Here is a 23,484-nt window from a genome sequence, read left to right as displayed (position 1 = left end):
CAGATGCTTTGACTAATCGATACTATTTTCCGTTTGTACACCAACAGCATTACTGTGTCGCATTTTTTTGCATCTGTGCATTTTATATTTGACTTTTGTGGCAAAATGAGTGAAGTAAATATTACTGGCAGCGCTCCAGAGGTGGAAGAAGCAAATCCATTGGAGCAATCAACCATAACAATGATCGATGTGTTGGAGGAAGAGAAGGAAATGGAAAAAGAATACGCTGCTGTGCTTGGCGCCTCGGATGAAAAGGCTTGTACCTATACAAAAGGCAACATTCAACGCCAGGCTCTATATTCATGCCTGACCTGTTGCCCAGAGGCACGTAACGATTTAACCAAATGTGCTGGTATTTGTCTCGCTTGTTCGTATCGTTGTCATGAAAATCATGAGCTTGTGGAGCTTTATACCAAACGCAACTTTCGTTGTGATTGCCCTACCCTGCGTATGGGCAGCGAGAAGTGTTGCGTCCTAAATCCACAGCTAGAGGGAAAGCAGCCAAAAAATGCCGGCAATCTATATAACCATAATTTTCAGGGATTGTATTGCAAATGCAAGCGTCCCTATCCCGATCCAGAACGAACCACTGAGGAGGTTATGCTGCAGTGCGCTATTTGCGAGGATTGGTACCATTTGCCTCATATTCAGGCACCAGCTGTGAGCGAGAAATGGCTGGATGCCTGCAGCGAAATGATCTGCGATACTTGCATGGATCGTCACGATTTTCTGCGCGACTACACAGGCTTGGCCATGCTGCCGCCCAAGGAAACCAATGAGACAACTGATGTTGAGGTAGATGCAAGTCAGCAGAAAAAAGAGCCAGAAGTGAACGGTGAGCAGCCCTCGGGGTCTGACGAGCCAGAGAGCAAGCGCGCTAAGCTCACACAGGACGAATGCAAGCGTCCCAAGGCGAATAAAGAACACAAAGGTATGAGTGCTGACATCTCTTAAAGCATTGCTTTATTTAATACATAAACAGTAAATCGAAGTTCTTGCGACCATCGCCCAAGTATAGAAATCCGTGCTTACGCGAGTCCACTTTATGGAAAAACGTCATTCCCTGCCAGATGCAAGATTTAATAATGGCAACGCGGTCATTGCGCTGCATGTTCAATATGAACGACTGTCCCAGAGGTATAACGCCATCAATGGTGTCTAAAAAGTCAATAGCATAGTTGTAATCACAGCGCTTGGATAAATTGGTTTTCAAATCATTGCGCGGTATACGGTACAGCTGATAGTACGATAGATTATCAATTTGTAAATCATTGAGACCGCGAAACATTTGATTCGGTATGACACGGCCATCAACCATCTTGTAAAGCGCGCCACGCGGAGAAATGGCACATTCCTCGCTTATGATAAACACTATAGCAGCTAAACGCTCTTCCTCTTTGAGTTTGACGACCTCGGCGCGTGTAATGCTGACCACTTGATTGGCCACAATGTTGAAAGTGGGATCCTAAATACAACTGTATTGTACAAATTTTGTCTTAAAGGTTCCTTAAGCTTGCTTAACTTACCAACTTGACAAACATCTGCAGGCTGGGATCCCCAACAAAAGGCTCACGTGCCAGCACAGTGGCCTGAAAAATCTTGGGGCTTTGCACAAAAGGCAACAGTTGCCACTGATACTGATCCAGGCTGTAAAAATATCTGCGATCCTTTAGGCAGTCGTTTGTGTATCCAAAGGCAATATAATAATCATTCTTGGTAGCAGTAATACGACCCCAAAAATACATGCCCGAGAATCGATTCTCCTGCAAGAGCACAATCAATGAATTTTCAATAAGTATGCGCTGTTCCGGGGACAGCTTGCGACCGCTATACATCAGGCACTCTAGGCCCTCGGAAAAGTATTCTATATTCATGTCGAGGACACAATTTGAAAGCACACAAAATATAATTAGTTGCAGCCTTATATACGAGTATTTAAAAAGATATGCTAAGTTGTTTGATTAAAGCTCGAACAACAACTAGATTGAAGCAACATATGCTTAAAAGATTCATAGTTAATATAATCGCATTTTCTGGCGTAGCCGAGAATGAACGCCCATATATAGAATAAATTATTAATTTTTTTAATTTATTGCAGGTCCTGCTTTCTGGGCCAACGACTGGCGCAACGCACTTTGTCAATGTGAAAAATGCATGAAGCTCTACAAGGAGCAGTCTGTGGAGTTCTTGCTCGATGCTGAGGACTCGGCCAAGACGTATGAGGAGCGCGGCATGCTCCGCGCCGAAGAGAACTCCAGTTACGAGCAGGGCATACGTGCATTGGCTTCCATTGGACGCACGCAGCAGATTGACGCGATAACCGAATACAATCGCATGAAGGATAAGCTCAAGGAGTATTTACAGTCATTTGCCGCAAGCAACAAGGTGGTTACCGAAGAGGACATTAATCGTTTCTTTGCTGGCATTAAGAATGAAAATAACGCGCATCTGGGGCAGCCGTATTTTTGTCGCTAAATTTGCATACATACATATTTATAAATATTTATAACATAGAGGTAGAAATAACATTCCTCATGGCGTAGTGCTTACAAAATTTTATGGTTTATTAATTAGGTTTAACAAGAATTTACATAAAAATGCATAACATTATGTTTTGTAGTGAGATTCGAAGTACACACTAAATGAATAAAAAACTAGACGTTAACTATATACAAGGCTATATATACAAGTATAAATATATGTTCTTAAGTTATTTAATTAAGATTAAGTAGCTTTGCCATGTCCAGGTTACCAAGTGTGGCATCCAGATCATGCATCAAATCATCATCATAGTCCACACTGGGAACATTTCTGATCAAATCGCTGAAGGACAAATCATCCATGGCTGATGCCTCAGGCAACTGCTGCCTTAACTCCGCAGTATTTGTGGCATATGTTGCAATGCTAGGTGCCTCCATTATATTTGTTGCGAGCGGTGTACTCGACTGATTCATATCCATATTGAATATGTTGTTATTGTTTATACCATTGCCATTTATATTGCCATTGATAAAACTGTTATTGATGGGCGTCATATCGCCACCGTTGAAATTAGTTGTTGTATGCCAAGTGCCATTCCTGTTGCTGTTTATACTCAGAGTATAGTTGATCTGCTCATGTTGATTCGGCGACTGCATCATTTGTTGTTGCAGTGGATGCAGCGATTGCATGCGGGTGACTGGCGCTATGCTGTCCACTGTGGAACAGCTTGAGCTGGGCGACGCTGGAAAGTTGTAGTTATTGTATGAGCTGGCTGCTGAGGGACAATTTCGGGACATGTCCATGTCATAGTGGTATTGCTCTGTCTTGATTTCTGGCACATAATTGACAGTGCCTGTGCCTGTGCCCGTGGGACTGGGACTCTGCCCATTGTAGCTGCTCATATGTGTCACAAATTGTGGCTGTGCCTGTAGCAGTGGCTGTTGCTGTTGCTGCTCTTGCTGTTGCTGCTGCTGATGTTGTGGCGCTGCAAAAGTATTGGAAAAAGTTCATTAGCAAACTGGCCAAACTAGCATAAAACTTATTTTGTTAATGTGCGTAATGGAAACAAAGCTTTTAAATATCAAGAGAACGTAAGAGTTTCTATAGCATTCGTGCATAACACAAGAAAGAAAAGGAAAAAGGTTACAGAAACAGCAACAACAACAACAACAATAAACAACATTAGATACTTATAACTTACACTTAATGAATGTACTAAGACACATCCCTGTGAGTCGCCAACTCTTTTGGAAAACTAAGAAACTAAGCAAATTGCGAGAAAATATTGCGGTTTCTTCGGCAAGACCGAAGTTTTAGTGCAGCACTAAAAATGTGCTTAATATAAAATACCCCATACATTTTAAAACGGCAAATTTTAACTATAGTTTTAGAAATTTTCATTGCATATTATGCAGAATTTTAGTAAAAATCGATGCTCCAATGAATCTGCTCAAGAGCATATTGAAAATTATATATCTATAGCATTAATTTGTTTATTAATTTTATGCTAAGTCAAAAAATTTTAACAATTTTCTATTGGCTAACAATAGGTAGAGTTTAAGATATATAGAAAAGAAATATAACGCTGTCAGTCATTTAGTATATGTATATATATATATATATATCGTTATCGAAATATATGAGCGTTGACTTTATATCTTATGCATGTATAGAAGCATCATTGAAGCAGACAAAAACAAACAAAGTTTATATATTGTGTATAAAAAGTTGAGTTTCAATATTATAGCTCAGAAAATTTGACGAGAACAAAACTTTTGCAATTTTAGCATAAAACTTTATTCATCAAATGACACATATGAATATAATATGTACGTGTGTATAAGCAAGCCCATAAGAGACTAGCAAAATACGATTTACCGTATAATATTAATTTTGAAAGTTTAATTTTTGTTTTGCTGATTGGTCCACAAGTAGAGGGTAGGTAGGTATATATGTAAGTACTATGTAGCAATAACGACTAGGAAAGAAATCAATTTAACTATATCTGCTTTTCAACTGTATATGTGTATGTGTGTGTGTGTGTGTGTGTGCGTTATTTTAGGAACTAATAGATGCAGCGTCAGCGAAGAATACGCCCAAATGTATGCTTTAGAAAATGCTTAGCGCTTAAAAGAAGTTTATGAAGTGAATAAGAAGAAGTACTAGACAGTAGAAGAAGTTGAAACCATCACCAGTAAAATCGAATTGAACTTACATAATAACTTTTTATACTGTTTGGGATTCTGGTGCTTTATGTGTGCAAGCTTGCGCTTAACACTTTCGGTGGCTTTGTGTGCCTCGCTGCGATAATGCTGTGTTAAATTACCTACAAGAAATACAATTGGGGTGGAAGGACGATTAACAAACTGTGTATATGTATCTATGTGTGTGTGTGTGTAAGTAGACTAGAGCACACGTATATATCAAATATATATAATACTGCAAGAAAGAAAGAAATAAAAGAAAAGAGAACAATACAAATAGCTAGAGTGATAAAAATTGGAGCCTAGACTATTTTACTCTAGGCCATTGGCCTCAGCCAGACGTCGGGCTATTTCGTCGGCGCTCAAGAACTCTGCCGGGAGTTGTTCATCGCCCGCCGCTGCCTCCGGTTCCGGCGACTTGCTGGTGTACAGCGCAAAATGCTCGGCCTCAGAGAGATCCACGCTCGGATCAAGCACCACACCATAGGCGCCCTCGCATAGATTCTTTATGCTCTGGCGATCAGCAATGGCAACCAGCTCCATATTGCCATCGCTAATGGGTATATCCGCCAGCTGCAGCGTGCTCAGCGTCTTACGATCCAACGGACGTCCGTAGGTCAGGGTGCTGGCATTCGAGTAGCTCTCGGGACGCAGCAGGCAGTTCTCACTGTCGCCTCCCTTGAGCGGTATATGTATAACATCGGCATCCAGGTGCGCCGGACGCTTGCCCGATACACTGCTGGAGCTGCGACCTACTGGACGTCCGCTGCGGCCGCACTCCGGCGGCTGCAAGGATCTGACAGAGCTGCGATTGGGATCGCCCAAGGCAAAGGCTGCCAGACTTGGCTCCCGACTAGCGGTGGGCGTAGTGGCGCGAGAATTGAGCTCACCCTGCGCCTGCTCCTCGTCTGCCCGGCTGCGGCGCCTGGAGAACAGACGCGAAAAGAAGCCTTGTCGCTTCTTGGGCGAGGCATTGGCCGAAACGCTGCCCGTGGCTGCATTGGCGGCCGTGGGCAGGCGCTTGGTGGGGCTCTGATCGGGCGTGCGCATTATAATTATGGGTGAGGGTGTGGTGCGTGTGGAGCTGATGCTGCCGTTGCGCGAGCGGCTCAGCGACACCGAGTTGGAGACGCTCTCGCTGACGCTTAGATCCTGCGAGTTGCGCGGCTTGGGAGGCAGCGGCGGTACCCGTTGATCAGGCACGGGTGAAGGTGTGCGCGGTGGCAGCGGCAGCGGCGGTGATGGGGGCGTTGCTGGCGTTTGAGCGGCATTCACTTTGATCTTGGGCGCTGGCGGATTGGTGAGCACCACCAGCTCCGCTTCGTCCAGCTGGCTAAAGGGATTGGATGCATGATAGCTCTGTCCATCTCTGACTTTCTGGCTCTGCGGCATCTCCACTGGATGGTTGTAGGCAATCTGCAGACTCGTATAGGTTGCAGTTTCATCAAAGTTCTCATCAATGTCCACAGAGGCCTGCGCACTGGCGCTCACATGCTCCTCCAGCTCCTTGAGTGCCGCATTCTCCAGCGTATCGCGACGCGACTCTACTTCTAGCTTTTCCTCATCCTCCAGCTGATTGGTTATAGTTGTATTGGCAGTCAAACTGCTGACATTGGTGAACGCCGTCTGGGCGGTACTGTGGCTTAAGGTGGGCGTGTCGCCATTCTCCACAGTAAGGCTGTCAGTACGCTCAAACTCGCTGCTGCGCATCCAGTCGTTGATCTTATCCACCGTGCTCAGTGGACGCGCCTGCAGCTGCGGCTGCTGCAGAATCTCCTCCATGGGAGTCGAGGTCTGCGTACAATCGTCCGCCAGCTGTGGCAGCAGCTGCGGCACCTCCAGCTCTATCTCCATGTCCGGCTCCTGATCCTGATCATTGTCATAGCCATCAGTGTACTCCGTGACAGTCGCATCCGCCTCGTTGGCCTCCATTTCGGCGCGATGCCGCAGCTGCATTTTCTTTACCGCGATCTCGAAATCATTAAGAGTTCCCGAACTCTGCTGCTCGTCGGACGACACCGTATTCTCGTCCTCATTAAGGTCGACCGGCGGACAGGAGTATTTGGTGGCTGTCGTCTCGCTATCTAGAGAAAGTATCTGCTGGAACACGTCCATCTCCTGCTTGCGTTTCAGCTTGCGCTGCAGACGCGCAAAGGTTAGCATACCTGGATTGGGATAGTACTCGAATGGCACCGATGCACTTGTCGCATTGTCCGAGGGGCGCTCCAATCGAATCGACACCTGCAATGAAACGCATTAGCACCCTCGATATGAGTCTGACAGTGAGTCGGGTGGATCGGATCCCTCTTGGCGAACTTACTTGCACACTATGGGTTAGATCTGTGTTGCGATAGCGTGGGGTGCGAAAGGCTATGGCCACCTGCTTGTAAACGTCTGTGGCCTGGAATTCCGCGAAGTCATGCCACACCTCCTCGCCCACCTCGTTGGTCTCGAAGAAACGTATTTTGATGTCATCTTTGTTGATCTTTTCGCACAACATGATGATCCGATCACCACCACTCAACTTGGACGAGCAACTGCAAATTCTATTGATGGTCAACTCATTGCTCTTGCCAAAGATGGGTTCGGAGACAACGGGATCCAGTGGAATCTTGTTGCTTCCCACCTTGAGGAAGGCCTGATAGCACAAGCGCAGCGCGTACAGATTAATCCCGTTGATGTTGTCTTTGTGATCAAATTTAGCTGCAGATTTTATAATTTTATACAAGTTATTAATGATTTCACGTTACAGTTATATCATATAATATATGGCCCAAAATTATCGATATGTCGATTCAATTAATTTAATTTTTTCGACTAAAACTACTTCTGTATGTTTCAGGTGTATTTAAATATGAATATTTAAATGAATTATATTCCACTTTTTTTTTTTCAAAAATTTTTTTATCAAAAATTAAAGATGGAAAGTCATTATTAAACATTTTTTAAACAAAAGAAATAACTAGGCAAAGAGTTAAAGAATCAAACCATAATGCTGTTGAAGCTTGAATGCTATTATTTCATTAATAAAATCTTTGCAACTTAAAATGTTTGCCTTAGGCGATTAAGGATTATATTTGCAGGGCAATTTTGTTTTGTTTATTGATCAAGGCTAATCGATATATCGATTTTTTGATTACTAACAGCCACAATTTGAAATGCATTTGAAATTACGCATACGCACCGTTAAACGGATCAACATTGATTTGCTCGCGTGCCAAAAGCGATTCACGCGCATCTGACTTCTTCACACACTGTATGCCAACTTTCTGCAACTCAAGGCGCCGCTCATGTGGCGGCAGTTGCTTTCTATAGACACCTATCTTGCAGTTCTCCACCTCCTCCTTGCTGACCAGCCAGTGCGGATGTTGTCGATAGGGCTTTTCATGCGTCACCAGCGAAACAACCACTACGACCGGACCATCGAAGTTAACAATCTCGATGGTGGGAAAGGTTTTCATCTCCGGCTTAGAGTTTTTGCCCGGTATGGAGCCTGCTGTGCGTCCCTCGCACTTGTAGCGAAATCGGATAACATTATCGGTCGGCTCCTCCACAATGTGTATATAGGGGTGCTGTACTGCGGGCGTTATGGCAACGGGCAGTGGGGAGGGCATGACCGGCAAGGAGACGGAGGGGCGGAACGGTGGTGGCATGTTAGGTGCGTCGGATTCGCGACCAGTGTTCAATATTTCGTCTGAAAAAAATATCAAAAGAGTTGTCAATAAGCAAAAATCAATAAGAAGCTTATGTTAGTGTGTGTGTGTGTGTGTTTGGGGGCAGCTATTTGCAATGGTATTGCTGAAACAATTTAGCAAATAGCACAAGCTGACGTACATGCATGCAGACATAAGTGTATATCTGAGTACTGAGCGTGGCGTATGTATCTTTAAGATACACGCTGGCTATATTTATGAATAATGCAAATGTATACTATATGGCATTAAATTGCGGTGTGCCATCTATCAAAGCTATTGTTATGCTCGTCCAAGCTGCCACAGAGTGGTCTGCATGGCGGCTGGGGGTGGTGGGCTGTGGACTGTGGGCTGTGGGCTGTGGTCTCTGGTATTACAGGCCTTATTATACATTTAGCTGTCGTTGGCCAGATGTCGACTTCTGACGTCAAAAGTTCCGTAACAGCGCGCAAAAAAAAAGTTCAAGTCTTATTTTTGCCACTCTTTTTCTCATATGCTTTTATTAGCCTGCCAACAACAATAACAACAATAACAACAACAACAACTAACATTGGCTTTCAGCTGAGATTTAATGTGCCCACTGACCACTAAAAATTCCAGTAAAAAGATCCACAAATTAAGCATTGCGTCGATTGACTTATGAGAACAAATTATTCATTTGCAACCACTAACCACTCACACCACCCCCACATGCCTATGCTGGCTAATTAGCACATGTGCCGTAATTATCTAGCTTTAGTTGATTATTAATTAGACGTATTTATTGTTAGTGGCTGTGCATACCCAAATCAGCCAAGAGTTGCTCCTCACACATTTGATCTTGATTGCCTGCAAATTAAAATAATGATGGATTAGCCAAATCATTATATCAGCTGATTCTAGCTTGTAATCAGTATTTATCAGAGCAGCCACAATTGACAGCTGATGTAAATTGATTGATAATGTAATGTTTTTAAAGCAATTGCAACCACCAGAGATAATGGCAAATTTTAATTTAAGTTTGTAGCATAAGCTCATATAATTCCATAATCGCTAGATGTTAACGTAATTCAATTTTTCTGCTTTATAGTTATACTTCTTTAGAGTTCTAGTTTAACTTATACAATTTAAAATCTAAAAAGCATGAAATGCTACTTTTCGACTTCTTATCAAAGAGATTTGAATGTTTTCAGAATTTGTAGGAAATATAAACTGAAACATTTCTGTATATTAAGTTAGTATACATATATGCATTTAATGTTACATGTTTCCATTGTTTTTGAAGTTATTAAAAATGTTAATGTTAATTTTTCCATATAACTCAATTTATAAAGCGAATAAGAACAGGGCTAAAAGAAGAAATTTTCATTTGCAAGAGCTCTCTCTTGTTCTATTTTTAGATGAGCTGGAGGGATTCTGGGTCACTTATAATATAATTGAATGGCCGATATAAAAATTGGCTTATTATATATTCTGTTTATTTTTGCTTTATCTAGGTCCCGATATATGTAATACACTTTCGCATAAAGAAAATTGTTTTCGATTCAGAAAGAAATTTACAAAATTCGCTTTGTTTGATAGACTGATGATTGTGTAACAACTTTTCTAACAGCCCTCCCTGCATTGTAATTATTATGCGTAATATTTATTAAACATGCTCACGAGAAATAAAATGCAATCAGCTTACACAGATTTTATTAGCTATAGTCCTTGATCCGTGTAATGTATGCAAACATATGCCGTAGAAAAATGCTTCCGTTTTAGCTTTGAATAAACAGTTGTATATATTTTTACAAACTACAGCACACACTACAGACGCCCTGAGTAACCGGTTGGTTATATAAATATCAAGGTTAGCATATTGACCATAAATACAGATATGTATGTATGTATATGTAAATGCTTAGTAAGTGTGCTAGCAATGGCTATATAAGCAATGCATGCGAATATGACTGTTTAATAGCATTTGCTACACGTTATTTTGTTGCCGAGCTGGAAGCAACTTGCAAGTTGCAACATATGCCTGCATCATTTGCATTTTCTGCACATAATTCAAACGCCTTGCAGTTTATAGCCACGGGGCGTAGAGGGGGGATCTGTAGGCAGACAGGCTATTTGTCTACACAGCCACACACAAACATATAGTATTTGTGTGTGCGTGTGTGTGTGTTGAACTGACTCACACACGTGGGCATGAAAAATTTGCATATGTTAATTTTGTTTACATTTATAACATTGCAAAAACAATTTGTACGCAAGTTGATGTATTTGTTGTTGCTGTGCTGCTTCTTCGTTAGCAATTCACACCACAACAGAAAGCTTCACACACAGAGGTGAGCTTGTGTGTGTGTGTGTGTGTTGTTTACGCTTTACGGTTGCCGCCGTTCCTTTTGTACTTCCCGCTCTGCTCCTATCTCTCTCTCTCTCTCGCTCTCTGTCACTTTCACGCTCTGTCTGTTCAGTGTAACAAGCGAATGTGGGTCGCCTGGTTGGGCAGCAACTCGTCCAGTCGTCCCAATGACAATGGGAACTTTTAAGCAGATGATCCGACTGGTGGCGCAACGCCAGCGGCCTTTGGTTCCATTGCCGCTCATAATGCTTTGCTCATTATCCGATTGTATCAACCGCCCCCTCCTGGCAAGCTTATTATGTAACCAGCTGGGTCACGCGTGTCTCTTAATCCTGGTGAGGCAGGCAAGTGCTTTGTTTAATCAATATGCACACAAGACACAAAAGGCGAATCAAAGGCAAAACTAACGCGTGTGAGCAACAAATTATTCATGTCCTCACCTTGATGATAGCGAGGCTTAAATTTGAATTGGTGTTTATAAATAAATACTCTAAATTCGAACTCATACGCCTACGCCTACGCATACTGAGCCTCGGCTAATGCAGCTCGAGTAATCTAATCCCAAAAGTTCTTAAGAGTCTTGCATAAATTTCGACACAAAGCCTTCATACAAAGCAGGCCTAATTGAAATGCAATTTTCTGTTGAATTCAATTATAAATTTGCCGTCATGCTTGCTGCTGCGATGTTTAGTGTAATTTTTTGTTTATTTAATTAAAACGCTTCAAAATTGTTCTCCACTGAGGCATGGCCTCCTCCTAAGCTGCTAATACTTTAAGGCCGTCTGTGTTGGCTGGAAAGCAAATTTAATTCGCATTTGGCAGCCCAAAGTAATTTTACGTTTTCCTTTCCTTTTTTTCGACTTTTTCTGGTTTTCTATTGTTGGCGACATAAATCAGAGCAACACAAATTGATGCGTAAATAAATGCAAAAGCGAAAGTGAACAAAACGAAATGTTAATTAAATATTAGCAGAAATAGAATGAAATCAACGCCAGGCACAGACAGAAAACAAAGTTAAAGACGGTTTCAAGTTTCGCTAAACTTGTTTAAAGTTCTTTCTTGATAAAATGGCACTTTTGTCTACGCTTTTGGCGCCATATGCACAACTGTGTGTGTGTGTGCGTGTTCGTGTATGTGTGTGTGTGTCTGTGGGACTAGCACGTTTAGTAGCTCGCTGCCTGTCACGTGTTCAATCGATTGGAAAATCGCGTTCTGAAGCGAAAATAAACACAGCTAAATAGAGAAAATGAAAGCAGCAGCAGCTACTGCGCCAGTAACACAAAATTCAGGACGTGGCCGGCCAGTCATCAATGGGCTAACAAATAGAAGTGGACGCGTCCAAAGCATTTCTCATACCCTGTATAGTAAACAAAGGGTGCCGCCTAACCCCAACATAATTTAAACTAACTTGATAGCAAAGAAACAAGCCCAAATTATCTGAATTTTTAATGCATTTTAATATTTTAAAGCCCATTGTGGCTACCACAATGTGAAGGCTTGCCAAAGGGTATGTTCTGGTAGCGCCATTTCCGCGAACATTGTGCATTGTGCTCTTCCTGTCAATATTGGGCCTAATCACAGCCATAAACACTTACGCACACACCCACACTGAAGCTGCCTGTGCTTTATGAAGTTCCACATCAAACACAGGCAACGCACACAGCCCCATTTGCACCTCAAGTGCTTGAGTGAGAGTTTGTTATAAGCTTGTGTGTGTGTGTGCTTCCTAAGCAGCTTTAAGAACCACTCCACATACTTTTTTTTTTTATACACTTTGACATTTTTGTAAAAAATGGAAAAAGGGTATTAGGAAGTTGCTCAAATGTATGTAACAGGAGAAAAGAGGCGTGGCAAACGCCAAAATGTAATATATATTCTTGATCAGCTCGACGAGCTGAGTCATATAGCCATGTCCGTCTGGTCCGTCTGTCTGTCCGTCCGTCGGTCCGTCGTCCGTCTGTATGAGTGCGTGTTCCTCAGCAACTAAAAGAGCTAGAGCACCCAAATTTGGTATGTATGTGCTCCTATATGCACCCTAACGCTTTTATTTTATTTTTTTTATTTCCTCCCCCCTCACCCCCGCAAATCGAAAAAAAACGATATAATAAGGCAGTACAAAAATCTTTAAAAATCTGAAATAAATCACAAAATTGCCTAGTCCTGTTTTCGACCGATTGAGCAAGTTTCAGAACGATCGGATAACTTAGGATAACTTAGGAATTATTTACATTTCAATTTCAATATAGACAGCGGGGTGCACGTGCTGACGCGCCATACAAACGTCGCTGCCGACGCAGCGGCGGCGTCGCTGCTGACGCTACAGCGAAAACGAGCTGTGACGCGTTAGCTGTTTTGTGTGTATGTGTTTGTGAGTGCATGCGTGTGCTTGCTGCGATACCCTAGTCAAAGTGTATTTAAATGTTGGTGGCGCCCAACTTTAACCTGTCCACTTGTTAATATATGTACATACATGTGTTTATGTGAACCAACAAATTAAATTGAAGTCCACAAATCTGTGTCGGAAGTCTCCAACCGCTTGTCACAAAAATATTCTGTGAACTTTTTTATTTTAAGTGCCTGTCTAGTATGCAAACTCACACACACATACACACACGCACGATATATATTTATAAATACTTGTTTGAAAATCAATAATATTATTTCATTTTTATTTAGTTCTAACATTGACATATATATAGTGGGTCATGCTTTCAAGTGGCCTTCAAAAAATTGTTTTAGCAGAGAGAAGTCAGTCCGTGTCCCCTGGCGTATACATTATTTTCAATAGAACTGTGTGTCATTAGCACCACTTAACTTTTATAATGAATCTGTTTGATAGCAGCGTAGCTAATTATTAACAGATTATAATGCGCTGGCGTACTAATAAAGCAATATAGGAATTATAGAAAGAGGCAAAAGCTTATGCACTTGAAGTCACATTTTAAAATACTAGCTAATGCTTAAGGGATATTATTTATAAATTTTGGACTTTGGCTAAGCTTCTGCAAGCAATTAATTTATTTATTTTAATTTAAATAAATTGCTACTAAAATTTGTTGTGATTGGTAGAGTAATGTATAGCCTTTGATTATACCAATATAATATTTACCTATTACAGTTTTTGAATGTTTCCAATTGGGGCAAGGAAATAGAACAAGATAATGAAAAACTTTAAATCACAATAAGGTTTTGATTTTGTTTGAAAATAGTATAATTTTACTTCGTTAAATGATTTTCAAAGCTAAAAAATTTCTGAAAATAATAAATTAATGTGAAACACATGGGAGCTCATTGGAATAGTTTCTAAAGTATTATTTGTGTATTATTTTTGTTAAGTATTGATAGGCAGTTATAGTACCAATAAAATGTGTGCAATAAATTTTAGAAAAATAATCACGAATTCCCAACAACCAATTCGAGTTATTGACTGATAATTCGTTTATTTTCGTAAAGACATTTAAAATTTTTATGTGTTATATAGTAGCCATAACATATATATATTTTATTATATATACATATGTATATTTTTATGTTTTGTTCACATTGCACATTTATTCCATGTTTTTTTAATAATGCTATTAATGCTGTCTCGTTTATATAAAAGTCGTAATTGATTGAGTTTATGTTGCTTTTAGGCCTAATTGATGTTGTTCAACAATTGGCAGCATCAAATTGATAGTTAATTAGTGCAGACAGCAGCATCCAAATCAATTTCGTATTAAGTCAAAACACGTTTAACCAAAAGCATAACCTCGCTTCAGAGCTGATAAGAACGTCGTGCCGATTATTTGTGGGTTTACGCACAGGCTGCAATCAGCTGGAGATATGGGCGGGTGAGTGGGGGGCAATATTTTTGGAATTTCCCAAGTACAGTAGCTGCGAGATATGCTAATTTTTAGTCATATCAGTAACCAAACTAAACTGTAGCTATAAATAGCATTAGTTGTAGGTTTTGAAGTGAACGAAGCTTTTGAAATTTTTGTATTTTATGTGTTGCTCAGATATTTTGTTTAATGTTTGCAACTAATTAAAAGGCAATTAATTTAATGGTTCACACATGAACACACACACACACACACACACTCTCTCTGTGTGTGTAAAGTGAGGGTAGCCAGCGTCTTGGCTGTCATGTTAAATTACAAAGGCGCGCCAATAATGTTCAAGTGTAAAAACACCGCAAAATACAATTAACACAAAATCGATTTTCATGTCTATGCAAGGCAATCAAAAGAAAAGTGGCCCAGCCAAAAGGCATTTAACAACAATAATGAAGGGGCGTGCAGTAGAAATTTTCAAAAACAAAAGTTGACAGAATTTCTTTCACTCTAATGGATGGAAAGCAATTTTCACATCGCGTGTGGCAAATGGAGAGCTGTTCATAAAATGCTAGCACTGCCGTAGTATTTGCTTAGACTGTATAACTGTTCACAGCTCAATCAATTCCACTTTGTAGCTAAAGCATTTGTATACATTTGCTGTGTGTACAATATGCGTATACGTAATTTGAGTGAAACTGATAAGCCATGACCTTTACTAAATATTAGATTAGATTAGAAAGATGTCTATTATAAGTAATGTAAACAAATATTACTTATATGAAATCAAAGTTCCGTTTTTGCTGGTTAGCATTTCCGAAATACTTTACACTTTATACACTGGCTGTCTATTGTTTACAATTTTTCTTTTCACTTCTAGTATTATTCAACATTTAATAGCCAAATAGCAGTGCTTGTGCCTGTGTGCTTTGCTTCTGTATTCTGTTTCCAACGCCACAATGCTCTGATTGAGTTCAAGTTTTCTATGCTGTGCGTGCACGTTTTGTCGAGCTACAAAAGGTGTGAAATTTCGGGTTGCTTCTCTGTCTCTATTTGTTTGTTTGTTTGCTTTCGTCAATTGCTGTATAACAATTCAATGGCGTGTTGTTGCCTTTGCCAGTGTGAATAAAGTAAGAACTATGTATACCCACGACCAAGACGACCAGAGCCAACAGTTCCAGTTGTATCTGGCCCAGCCAGGCAGATAAATCGATATTCAAGTAGCTTTGACCCTGACTGCTACTATTTTTGTATATAAAATTCAGCAGCATTTAAAGTCTTTTTTTATTTTTGGCTATAGCATATAGAACTGTTAGTTCGATTGCAATTAGCCAGCGCTATATACATATATAATCTATAGTCTTAGTGCGTGTGTTACGTATAGGCTTTGATTTCTTTTGATTGCAAATGAAATAAACGAAATTTTCCAGATGCCGCCCAAATTCATTTTTATAAACTTTTCTTTTTGTTCACTTGTAAAAATATTTACAAACTGCTTATCTAAATATTTGCTTAGGCAAAGGCATTGAAAAATGTTTGCGCGTTCTTAGCTAACCGCAAAAAGTTTGTAAAAAATATCTAAAATCTATATACATATATATATGTAGGCAGGTGTGTGTATTAACTTACCGTTGGCAGTAATTTGTGCCATTTTTCAAATATTTCTCCCTGCTTCGTTATTTCCTATTAGAGCAGCACTCACACATAAAAAGAAACTCACACCCACACAGGCAAAACACACGCCTTAACAAGTGTAGAAATTTGATTGTCGCTTATCTGCAATTTCGGCACTTGATTGTTTGTTTGTTTGTTTGGTTGTTGTGAGTTGTAAAGTCGCTTATCAGTGTACGTCTGGAATATAAGGAATCAAATTGGAAACTTAACATTTGCACTCTGTCGTTGCTAAAGCGATTTCTTTTTAGTTAAACATCCAATAAATTAAATGCATGTTGGTTAGTTAAGCAAGCGCTGCGTATACTGCGCGTATACTTAATATGCTGCAGCAAAAAGCGTTGAAAATAACACAAATAGTCTACGAGCTATCAAAGCTTATCTGCCTCTGCGCAAGTGATTCACATTTTTAACTGTTCAACAATCGCATTGCGAACTACTACACAGTCTGGCACTTGTTGTTATTCAAACACTTTAAATCATATTTCGCCTTTCAGCGATAAACTCTAGTGACATTTGACTTGCATGCATATATATTATATATATTATTTAATACTATATATTAAGACTGAATAGCGCACATGCTGCATAGCATTAAATTTCATAAATTAATTAAACTTGCATTTCTTGCTATTAACTGGCAGACTTTGTAGTTACTGTTGTCACTTTGCTGATTTATGCGTTGCCATAACAAACAATCTACAGCTTAACTGCATTTGCAACTGAAATATAATATAGCGCGGGCTATTGCGCGTTAGTTTTAAATTCAATTTGTTTATTTAATTTATTAATGCTAACCTTTATAAACTGTATGCTGCTATCGTTGTTGTTGTTTGAAACAGATGAATAATCAATTTGAACTACACGCTTATGGATTTTGTTCACAATTGCATTTTGCTTTAGTTAATAATTGTTGAATTTGTTGCTCTTCGTTTTGCCAGTGAAAAAGAAACTTATTGTTGTTGATCGCGCACACTTGTATGTCAAGTTGTTTTTATTATCACTGCATGCCAGCCAATTTATTAGTATAATCTGTATAGACTCTGGCTATATGCATGTATTAGTTATAATAAAAGTTGTCTGACATATAATTAGCAAAAACACACAAGTTTGAATATATATACACGCTCTCGCTTGTGACTTGCACAATTCCCACTCAACGCTCGTCGTCGCGCTTAAAACCAAATCACAACCGTTGCCGGCAAAGCGAAGCGTCGAACTGACAGATCGCACTGAACGCAGCTCAGCAAATCTACTCAGCTCGAGTCGCTACGCTCACTTCTGGCTTCGCCCACAAATCTTTTTATGTTGGTGTTTGCGTCAACTTGTTACAACTTGTCCACAGCTCGTATACGTATTATCGCACTCTCGCATATCAATTGCCGATGGACATTGTATGAACTCGGCTCGTCGACTGCGGATACAAACTTTTGATTTCGTCGCTTGTTTTCATACACTTTGTCAGTTAGAAAATAGAAATGTGCTACATGCGAACTCTTAAAGTCGAAGGGATATTGTGTAATATTCTCTTATGCATAGAATTGTTCTATATCGAAATACTTATTATACTTTCTAAGTTGACTGAAAGTTGGAAATATTTTAATGGCTTTTCTATGGCAAAGTGTATATCATGCTCGAGCACATTCTGCTTCATCTGTTTATTCGCCATTTTGAGGTTTGCTGTTTGCCGATATCGGACACGCGTCGAGATTTCTTCTTGCTTGCTTTGTATTGTTTTGATTAATTTGTGACGCAACAAGTGCAACAATTAATTGAGCATCTTAAGTGTTGAGCGGTTTATAATAAACAAACGCATTTGTTATTGTTAGTTTGATCCAACAAAGTACTTTTCGCTTGGAGATTTTACAATAGTTTTATGTTTTCGTTTGTTCTAAATTTCAATATTTAATCAAATATTTAAGCTTTTGAATTGGGATTACTACTAATTAGTATAATTAACTTAATAGAATATGGAGAATTATAAAAGGTAAAATTTATATTTATAAATTGATTCAAATTCAACTATGTTATTACGATTGAGAATCCAAGTATTGTTTTCTATAGCTTAAATAATTTTATTTATTTTTTAAAGATTTATCGACACTACCACAAAATAATTTGAATCATTTTCGATTATTATTATATTTATTTATTATTATGTATTTGGCTTCGAATTCGTCAACTAACACAAAATGATTAAATAATTCAAAGCAATCACAACAAATCCACTGCATTAAATAATTTTTCAATTTGTATTAAAGGTTTAATTATTCGTTATCATTCAGTAAATGAAAGCAATGCTTAATTATTTCTTCATGTTCTTTAAAATTGACCTTTAATGATGAATCGCCTACATTCATTTAATTAGTTATAGTTTATTAATTTGACAATTTATTTATTGCTTGTTGGATCGAGGAATATTCATTCATTCACGAGAAAAACATCTTTGACCCTCGGCAAAAGCGAAATGTATATAAAATCTATAAATCTGATGCTAATTTCAACACAAAAATTCCATATATTATACACGCAAACGTTTATATGTTTATTTGGGCAGAAGCAGACACAATACGTATCTGAGGTCATGAGTCTGAGCAGTTATTGACTTAATTTTTGGCTGCCATTCCATCATTCGTGATTTTACAGTCATTTAAACAAATAGCCAGAAATATGTGTGCAAAAATTGAAATATTTGTCGACAACTACAACTACAACTACAACTCTGTGTTGTGCACAAATTGTATAATTTATTTTTGCTTGTGTTTATGTGGTGCAACTAGAAAACACAGTTTAAACAACATCAAGTATACGCGGTGTGGGCAGCGCACATTAAATGCATTTGCCATTTTGCAATGCCAATAAAAATAGAAACAAATCAATTTTGGCATGAATGAATATCAGCCTAAAGATATTAAATACCATGGGAAATTTAGAGCTCTTAGGCTAGGTTTTGCCAATGAGTTTATGACGTCAGTCGAAAGTTTATAAATAAAGCTGCGGCTACGTCACAAGAGTGGTTAACCTGATTACCTTTTGGCGTCACTTGCGTAAACAAAAGCCAGAGCAAAGCAAAACCCAAAAAAATAGAAAGCGATACGGCGATATGTAAGCTCCAAACGCAGCTCTGCAATTCTCCCGCCACATGTGTTGTTACTCTCAAGGTCACACGCTCGAGAGTCGCTAACAAAGGCAACGAACCGCCGCTTACCGCCGTCGAGAGCCAATCAAGGAGTTCGTGCGACGTGCGACGTCAGCCCAAAGCGAAGCAAAGAAAGAAACAAAGAGAGAGGGAGAGAGAATACGAAAATTGGTAGCAATTGAGCGGTTAGTTAAGCAACATCTGTATTGCCGTTGACTTTTAAAGCAAAGCCAAGTCAAGCCAAGCCAAGCCAAGCCAGAGGCCAGCCAAAGCGTTTATGGGACAATTGTGTATATACTCATGAGAGTATGAACTGCAAGAGTCTCTGGCAAAAGGTCGTCGCAACCAACGCCCTATGGACAAAGACACGCTGCGTAGGGCATTAAAATTCAAGACGCTTCACAATGAAGCGCGCAGAGAGTTTATTGATAACAAAAATGAGAAGCAAGAGAAGGGAAGAGAGAGAGAGCGCGACAATAAGTTGAGCAAACTACAAATGTTGGCCAGCTGGCGAGTCAATCTAGTCAAGCGTACGGCAATCATCCAAATACCCTTAAGCGCTTTACGTATTTTCTGCAAATTGCTGCTGAAATATTTATAAAGAGGACTTAAGATTCAGAAGCTTCGCGCAAGACTTGCCGTAAGGTTTAGTAAAATAATTTCAAAGTCAATTTATTATAGCTACTCAAGAGTTTTGGGTCTGCATATTGTGCTCTTTGAGCCAAGTCAAAGCTAAATTTGCTTTATTAAAATGGTCGCTAACTCGACTGCCAACCTGTCCACTTGTTGTTCATTATGCTGTATGGCACTTGATTGGCCTCAGTTTCGGATTCCCCGAATTGTGTATGAATCATCAGAGACGCAATTGCTGCAGAGCGTTTATAATTGTATCTCGCAGATACACGAAGCGCTCATGCGGAACTCAACTCAACTCTCGCTCTCTCTCTCTTTTACTCAGTATGTTTGACTGACGATCGCTGAGCAACCATTCCAGCTGCGCATAACTATCCAGTTCCACTTCCAGTCACTTTTATTTTCATGATTACATCACAATGCCGTCGAGTGAGCAACTGCAACTTGGTTGCAAGCTCGAGTTCCGCATGTGGTGGCCCACGTTGCCAGGCGTATGGTTTGCCTGCTTGACATCAAGGTTGCCTGCATCTGCTGCGATATGTGTTCAATATAAAATTTCACAATTTCACGCTGTGGACTTTGTTAGAAAAGCAGCAGCAACAACAACAAGTTGTAGACAGACAAGCAACTCAACGGTCTGCAAAGTAAACTTTTTTTTATAGGTAGATAGATACAAATATGTATGTTTTTTTGTTTTTGCGCGATTGTTGAACAACAATAACAATGGCAACCACAATACCCACTACAAATAAACTTGTCTACACTCTCTGCCTGTATTCCACACACAAATACAAATACAAATACAAATACAAATACTCGTTTATTCGCATACAGGCCACGCCGTGTACGAGTTTTGTGCTCGCTTATAGACGACTATTAATTAATTAATGCGCCAGCGATTTGCTTGAATCGTCGCAACAACTGCACTAGCTGCCACGGCCAGAGGCCCCTCGACAATGTGAGAAACTGGACAACGGTGTATAGAGGTTACTACTGTTGACAAGTTGCAGGCTAGCCTTTATTCTGAATTGCAATTTCCAGTAAATTGTATTGAAATTAAGTCTTTGGGTGCATATGCAAATATACATAGTTGAACTGCTAATCAATACTACTTATTAGTTTGTTATACAAAGTATCATTAAAGTTATTGTTGAGTTGCTTAACTGCAAGGGCATGGGTTAAATTTAATATTTAGTTCAAATACTTGGAATTGTTCTAAATAAAACTGAAAGCATAGCAAAAAAAAAAATTCTGTATGGATTTTTTTTATATCACATCTAATTATTTTGCGAAGCAATAAAGCTTCTCAAAGTTTTGGGTCTTCTACGATTTAATTTGAGACTAGCAGCTTAGAATTTCTGATATTAATATTAAAGAAAAAGTTTTTGTTGCACTAGAATATTACAAATAAATCAATTTAATTTATTTTCAAGTATTAATAAATGTGTATCTAGGGGACTTTTCTATGAAATTGACTAGCTAATCGACTATTTAATTAAATAGCCATGCATTTTTATCTCTTTAGTAAGACAACATTATTATGAAATACATTTAATTTCGTTTGAATTGCATTCAGCGTGTGTCTAACGAGAAATAATGTTCGTAGAATTGAAGTCGCGAGCGCGCTATAAATCGTTTCAGAATGCCTTTGTATGATAATTTAAAAACCACAAAAAACAGGTCACAGCTGATGACGTCTAATTTGATTGGGAGTAAGAGAAGCAGTCGAGAGACTGACGTTATCGAAAGTCGAATCATTTAATTACTTTTTCCCCAGACGCAAAACTAGAGACTACCATAAGTTATGCTGGATGATTAAGTTAGATGGAGTGCAAAACGGAAAAACCCATTTCATTGATAGGCGCTAGATTCCAGCAGCAGCAGTAGAAGCAGCAGCAAAAGCAACAAAATTTTTGAATATTTTAATGGCCAATTATTTATAAACAATATGTGTGCTTGGGGAGCTTAAGCCGATCGAGGCGGAGCGGCTAGGAGCGGGTGGTCTGCTGTAATACACAGGCGGGAGCAGAAATCAGCAGACATAAGACATTATTTATAGCCACATGCTTGATGTATCGAACTTACCCAAAAGAATTTTTAGCACTGTTCAATATTTATTTAAGGTTTTTATTTCAACAACAAATTGTTCGCTTCGATTTTCGTAATAAACACAAATACACGCACACGCTCACGTACACACACAGGCACAAACAATTAAACACACTAAATGCTCGTATTTCGACCTTAATATATTCTATCGAATTTTGTTACCAACTGCGTTTGCGTTCGAATTTTGATTTTTCAAATTTGAATTTCGAGTTACGTTACGTTAGCTTCTGCACCTGTTGTGCTTTTCCAGGCGTTTTGCCGAGCAATGAACCGTTTAGCAGCAGCGTCCCGACGTTAATGAAAAGCCGCCAACAACCAACAACAGCCGCTGGTCAAAAAGAAAAAAGCAAAAGCAAATACAACAAAGACACATTGCCACCAAACAAATTCAAAAGTTAGCCAACAGCCGCCAAAGCTTCGCCATATGCGCAAACGCACAATTCGCCGCTGTGGTGAAAAGCTTTACCTATGGTGAAATACACAGTTCAAAGCCTTACCGTTGGCACTTAATGTGGCGGAAGGGCTATAATGATGATGATGATAAAGATAGCTGAGTAAACGGAAAACTTCTGGCCACAAATGGCAAATGACCCACAATCAATGAACGGAAGCTGTGTGCGAATAGTGTGTGTGCGTTTGAGTGTGTGTGTATGTGTGTTTGAGTGTGAGTGGTTGGATTCACGGACGTGTAAGCTGATTCGAGGAATTTTTGCTTAACAGCCAGAGTAATTTGACGTACTTCCGATATCTTAGAAATTTCAATGCATCTGCTTGTAATAAAAGCTGCTTAAACCTCACCAGAGGCAATAGCAATAAGTAATATAATAAGTATTGCTAAAATTATTGTTGCCACTAGGCAAATATAATTTATATTTATTTGCAATAGCGAATAGTTGGACAGGCGGCGCATGTAGCGAATATTTTCACGGAATGTGCCCTAAAACTAATTTAAGCTAATTTTAAGCTAAATATCCAATGCTCGCTAGCAGAATAGAAAAAAATTTCAAAGTAACCAAGGTGGGTTATGTGACCCAAATGCAGTCTAAAAACTAATTTGACAGAATCGGCGTTCCCCTCAGCCCGTTGGCGAGACGGCTTAGAAAAAACGCAATCAAGTGTAAGCTGAGCTTTGTCTTTTAGATAAAAGATCATAGGGCTCTCTGTATATTCTATGAGAGCAGCATAAACCGCGTGGATAAAACAGAATCTGTTAGAGACAGCAAATTTTGTCCAAAACCTGAAGAAGCAGTTCGTTTTGTATACGCATTGGTTGGGTTATCGTAATCTAGTGAAAATTCAAAGATTATTACACACCGATGCTAAAAAAAAAAATGAGCTCTGCCAAAATAAAATAAAAATTTGCTTTTGTTTATTTTGAGCTCGTCTTAAAAAGGTCAATGTATTTTCGCAT

General features: G+C 39.4%; 4 protein-coding genes across 9 annotated transcripts; 1 reads left to right on the top strand and 3 right to left on the bottom strand.

The window, feature by feature from the left end:
• The first annotated feature begins 44 nt into the window (after nt 1-44).
• LOC108607848 (putative E3 ubiquitin-protein ligase UBR7) lies at nt 45-2,484 on the top strand. Its single transcript, XM_017998929.1, has 2 exons — nt 45-931; nt 2,099-2,484. The coding sequence occupies exons 1-2, from the start codon at nt 106-108 to the stop codon at nt 2,473-2,475; spliced, it is 1,203 nt and encodes a 400-aa protein (XP_017854418.1). The 5' UTR covers nt 45-105; the 3' UTR covers nt 2,476-2,484.
• Nucleotides 935-1,956, bottom strand: LOC108607850 (radial spoke head protein 9 homolog). Its single transcript, XM_017998930.1, has 2 exons — nt 1,527-1,956; nt 935-1,465 (listed from the first exon to the last, which is right to left on the bottom strand). The coding sequence occupies exons 1-2, from the start codon at nt 1,872-1,874 to the stop codon at nt 968-970; spliced, it is 846 nt and encodes a 281-aa protein (XP_017854419.1). The 5' UTR covers nt 1,875-1,956; the 3' UTR covers nt 935-967.
• A 207-nt stretch (nt 2,485-2,691) lies between the features above and the next one.
• LOC108607851 (myb-like protein B) lies at nt 2,692-3,722 on the bottom strand. Its single transcript, XM_017998931.2, has 2 exons — nt 3,683-3,722; nt 2,692-3,466 (listed from the first exon to the last, which is right to left on the bottom strand). Exons 1-2 carry the CDS (start codon nt 3,705-3,707, stop codon nt 2,715-2,717), a joined length of 777 nt encoding a protein of 258 aa, XP_017854420.2. The 5' UTR covers nt 3,708-3,722; the 3' UTR covers nt 2,692-2,714.
• Nucleotides 3,723-4,714: 992 nt separating this feature from the next.
• On the bottom strand, nt 4,715-22,367 carry LOC108607847 (embryonic polarity protein dorsal-like). Of its 6 annotated transcripts, XM_017998926.2 has the most exons (7): nt 16,991-17,406; nt 16,151-16,372; nt 9,161-9,205; nt 7,870-8,379; nt 7,006-7,388; nt 6,851-6,926; nt 4,715-6,769 (listed from the first exon to the last, which is right to left on the bottom strand). In XM_017998926.2, exons 2-7 carry the CDS (start codon nt 16,170-16,172, stop codon nt 4,998-5,000), a joined length of 2,808 nt encoding a protein of 935 aa, XP_017854415.1. In that variant the 5' UTR covers nt 16,173-16,372; nt 16,991-17,406; the 3' UTR covers nt 4,715-4,997. The 6 variants fall into 6 exon arrangements, with proteins under 6 accessions (XP_017854415.1, XP_017854413.1, XP_017854412.1 ...); XM_017998924.1 differs by lacking the exon at nt 16,991-17,406 and adding an exon at nt 22,050-22,367 and having other exon boundaries at nt 4,715-6,926; XM_017998923.2 differs by having other exon boundaries at nt 4,715-6,926.
• Nucleotides 22,368-23,484: the final 1,117 nt, after the last annotated feature.

The sequence above is a fragment of the Drosophila busckii genome, chromosome 2L (genome assembly GCF_011750605.1).
Source record: "Drosophila busckii strain San Diego stock center, stock number 13000-0081.31 chromosome 2L, ASM1175060v1, whole genome shotgun sequence".
Lineage (NCBI taxonomy): Eukaryota > Metazoa > Arthropoda > Insecta > Diptera > Drosophilidae > Drosophila > Drosophila busckii.
Note: the sequence above shows the minus strand (reverse complement) of the source record. Positions and strands in the feature narration are given on the sequence as shown.

Coding starts and splice junctions, on each gene's coding strand:
- LOC108607848 (XM_017998929.1), top strand. CDS start 106: ATGAGTGAAGTAAATATTACTGGCAGCGCTCCAGAGGTGGAAGAAGCA. Junction 932..2,098: donor GGCGAATAAAGAACACAAAG/GTATGAGTGCTG, acceptor AATTTATTGCAG/GTCCTGCTTTCTGGGCCAAC.
- LOC108607850 (XM_017998930.1), bottom strand. CDS start 1,874: ATGAATATAGAATACTTTTCCGAGGGCCTAGAGTGCCTGATGTATAGC. Junction 1,466..1,526: donor TGCAGATGTTTGTCAAGTTG/GTAAGTTAAGCA, acceptor AGTTGTATTTAG/GATCCCACTTTCAACATTGT.
- LOC108607851 (XM_017998931.2), bottom strand. CDS start 3,707: ATGTGTCTTAGTACATTCATTAAGT. Junction 3,467..3,682: donor TCTTAGTACATTCATTAAGT/GTAAGTTATAAG, acceptor ATACTTTTGCAG/CGCCACAACATCAGCAGCAG.
- LOC108607847 (XM_017998924.1), bottom strand. CDS start 16,172: ATGGCACAAATTACTGCCAACG. Junction 8,380..9,160: donor GCAACTCTTGGCTGATTTGG/GTATGCACAGCC, acceptor TATTTTTTTCAG/ACGAAATATTGAACACTGGT. Junction 6,927..7,005: donor ATCTAACCCATAGTGTGCAA/GTAAGTTCGCCA, acceptor GTTTCATTGCAG/GTGTCGATTCGATTGGAGCG.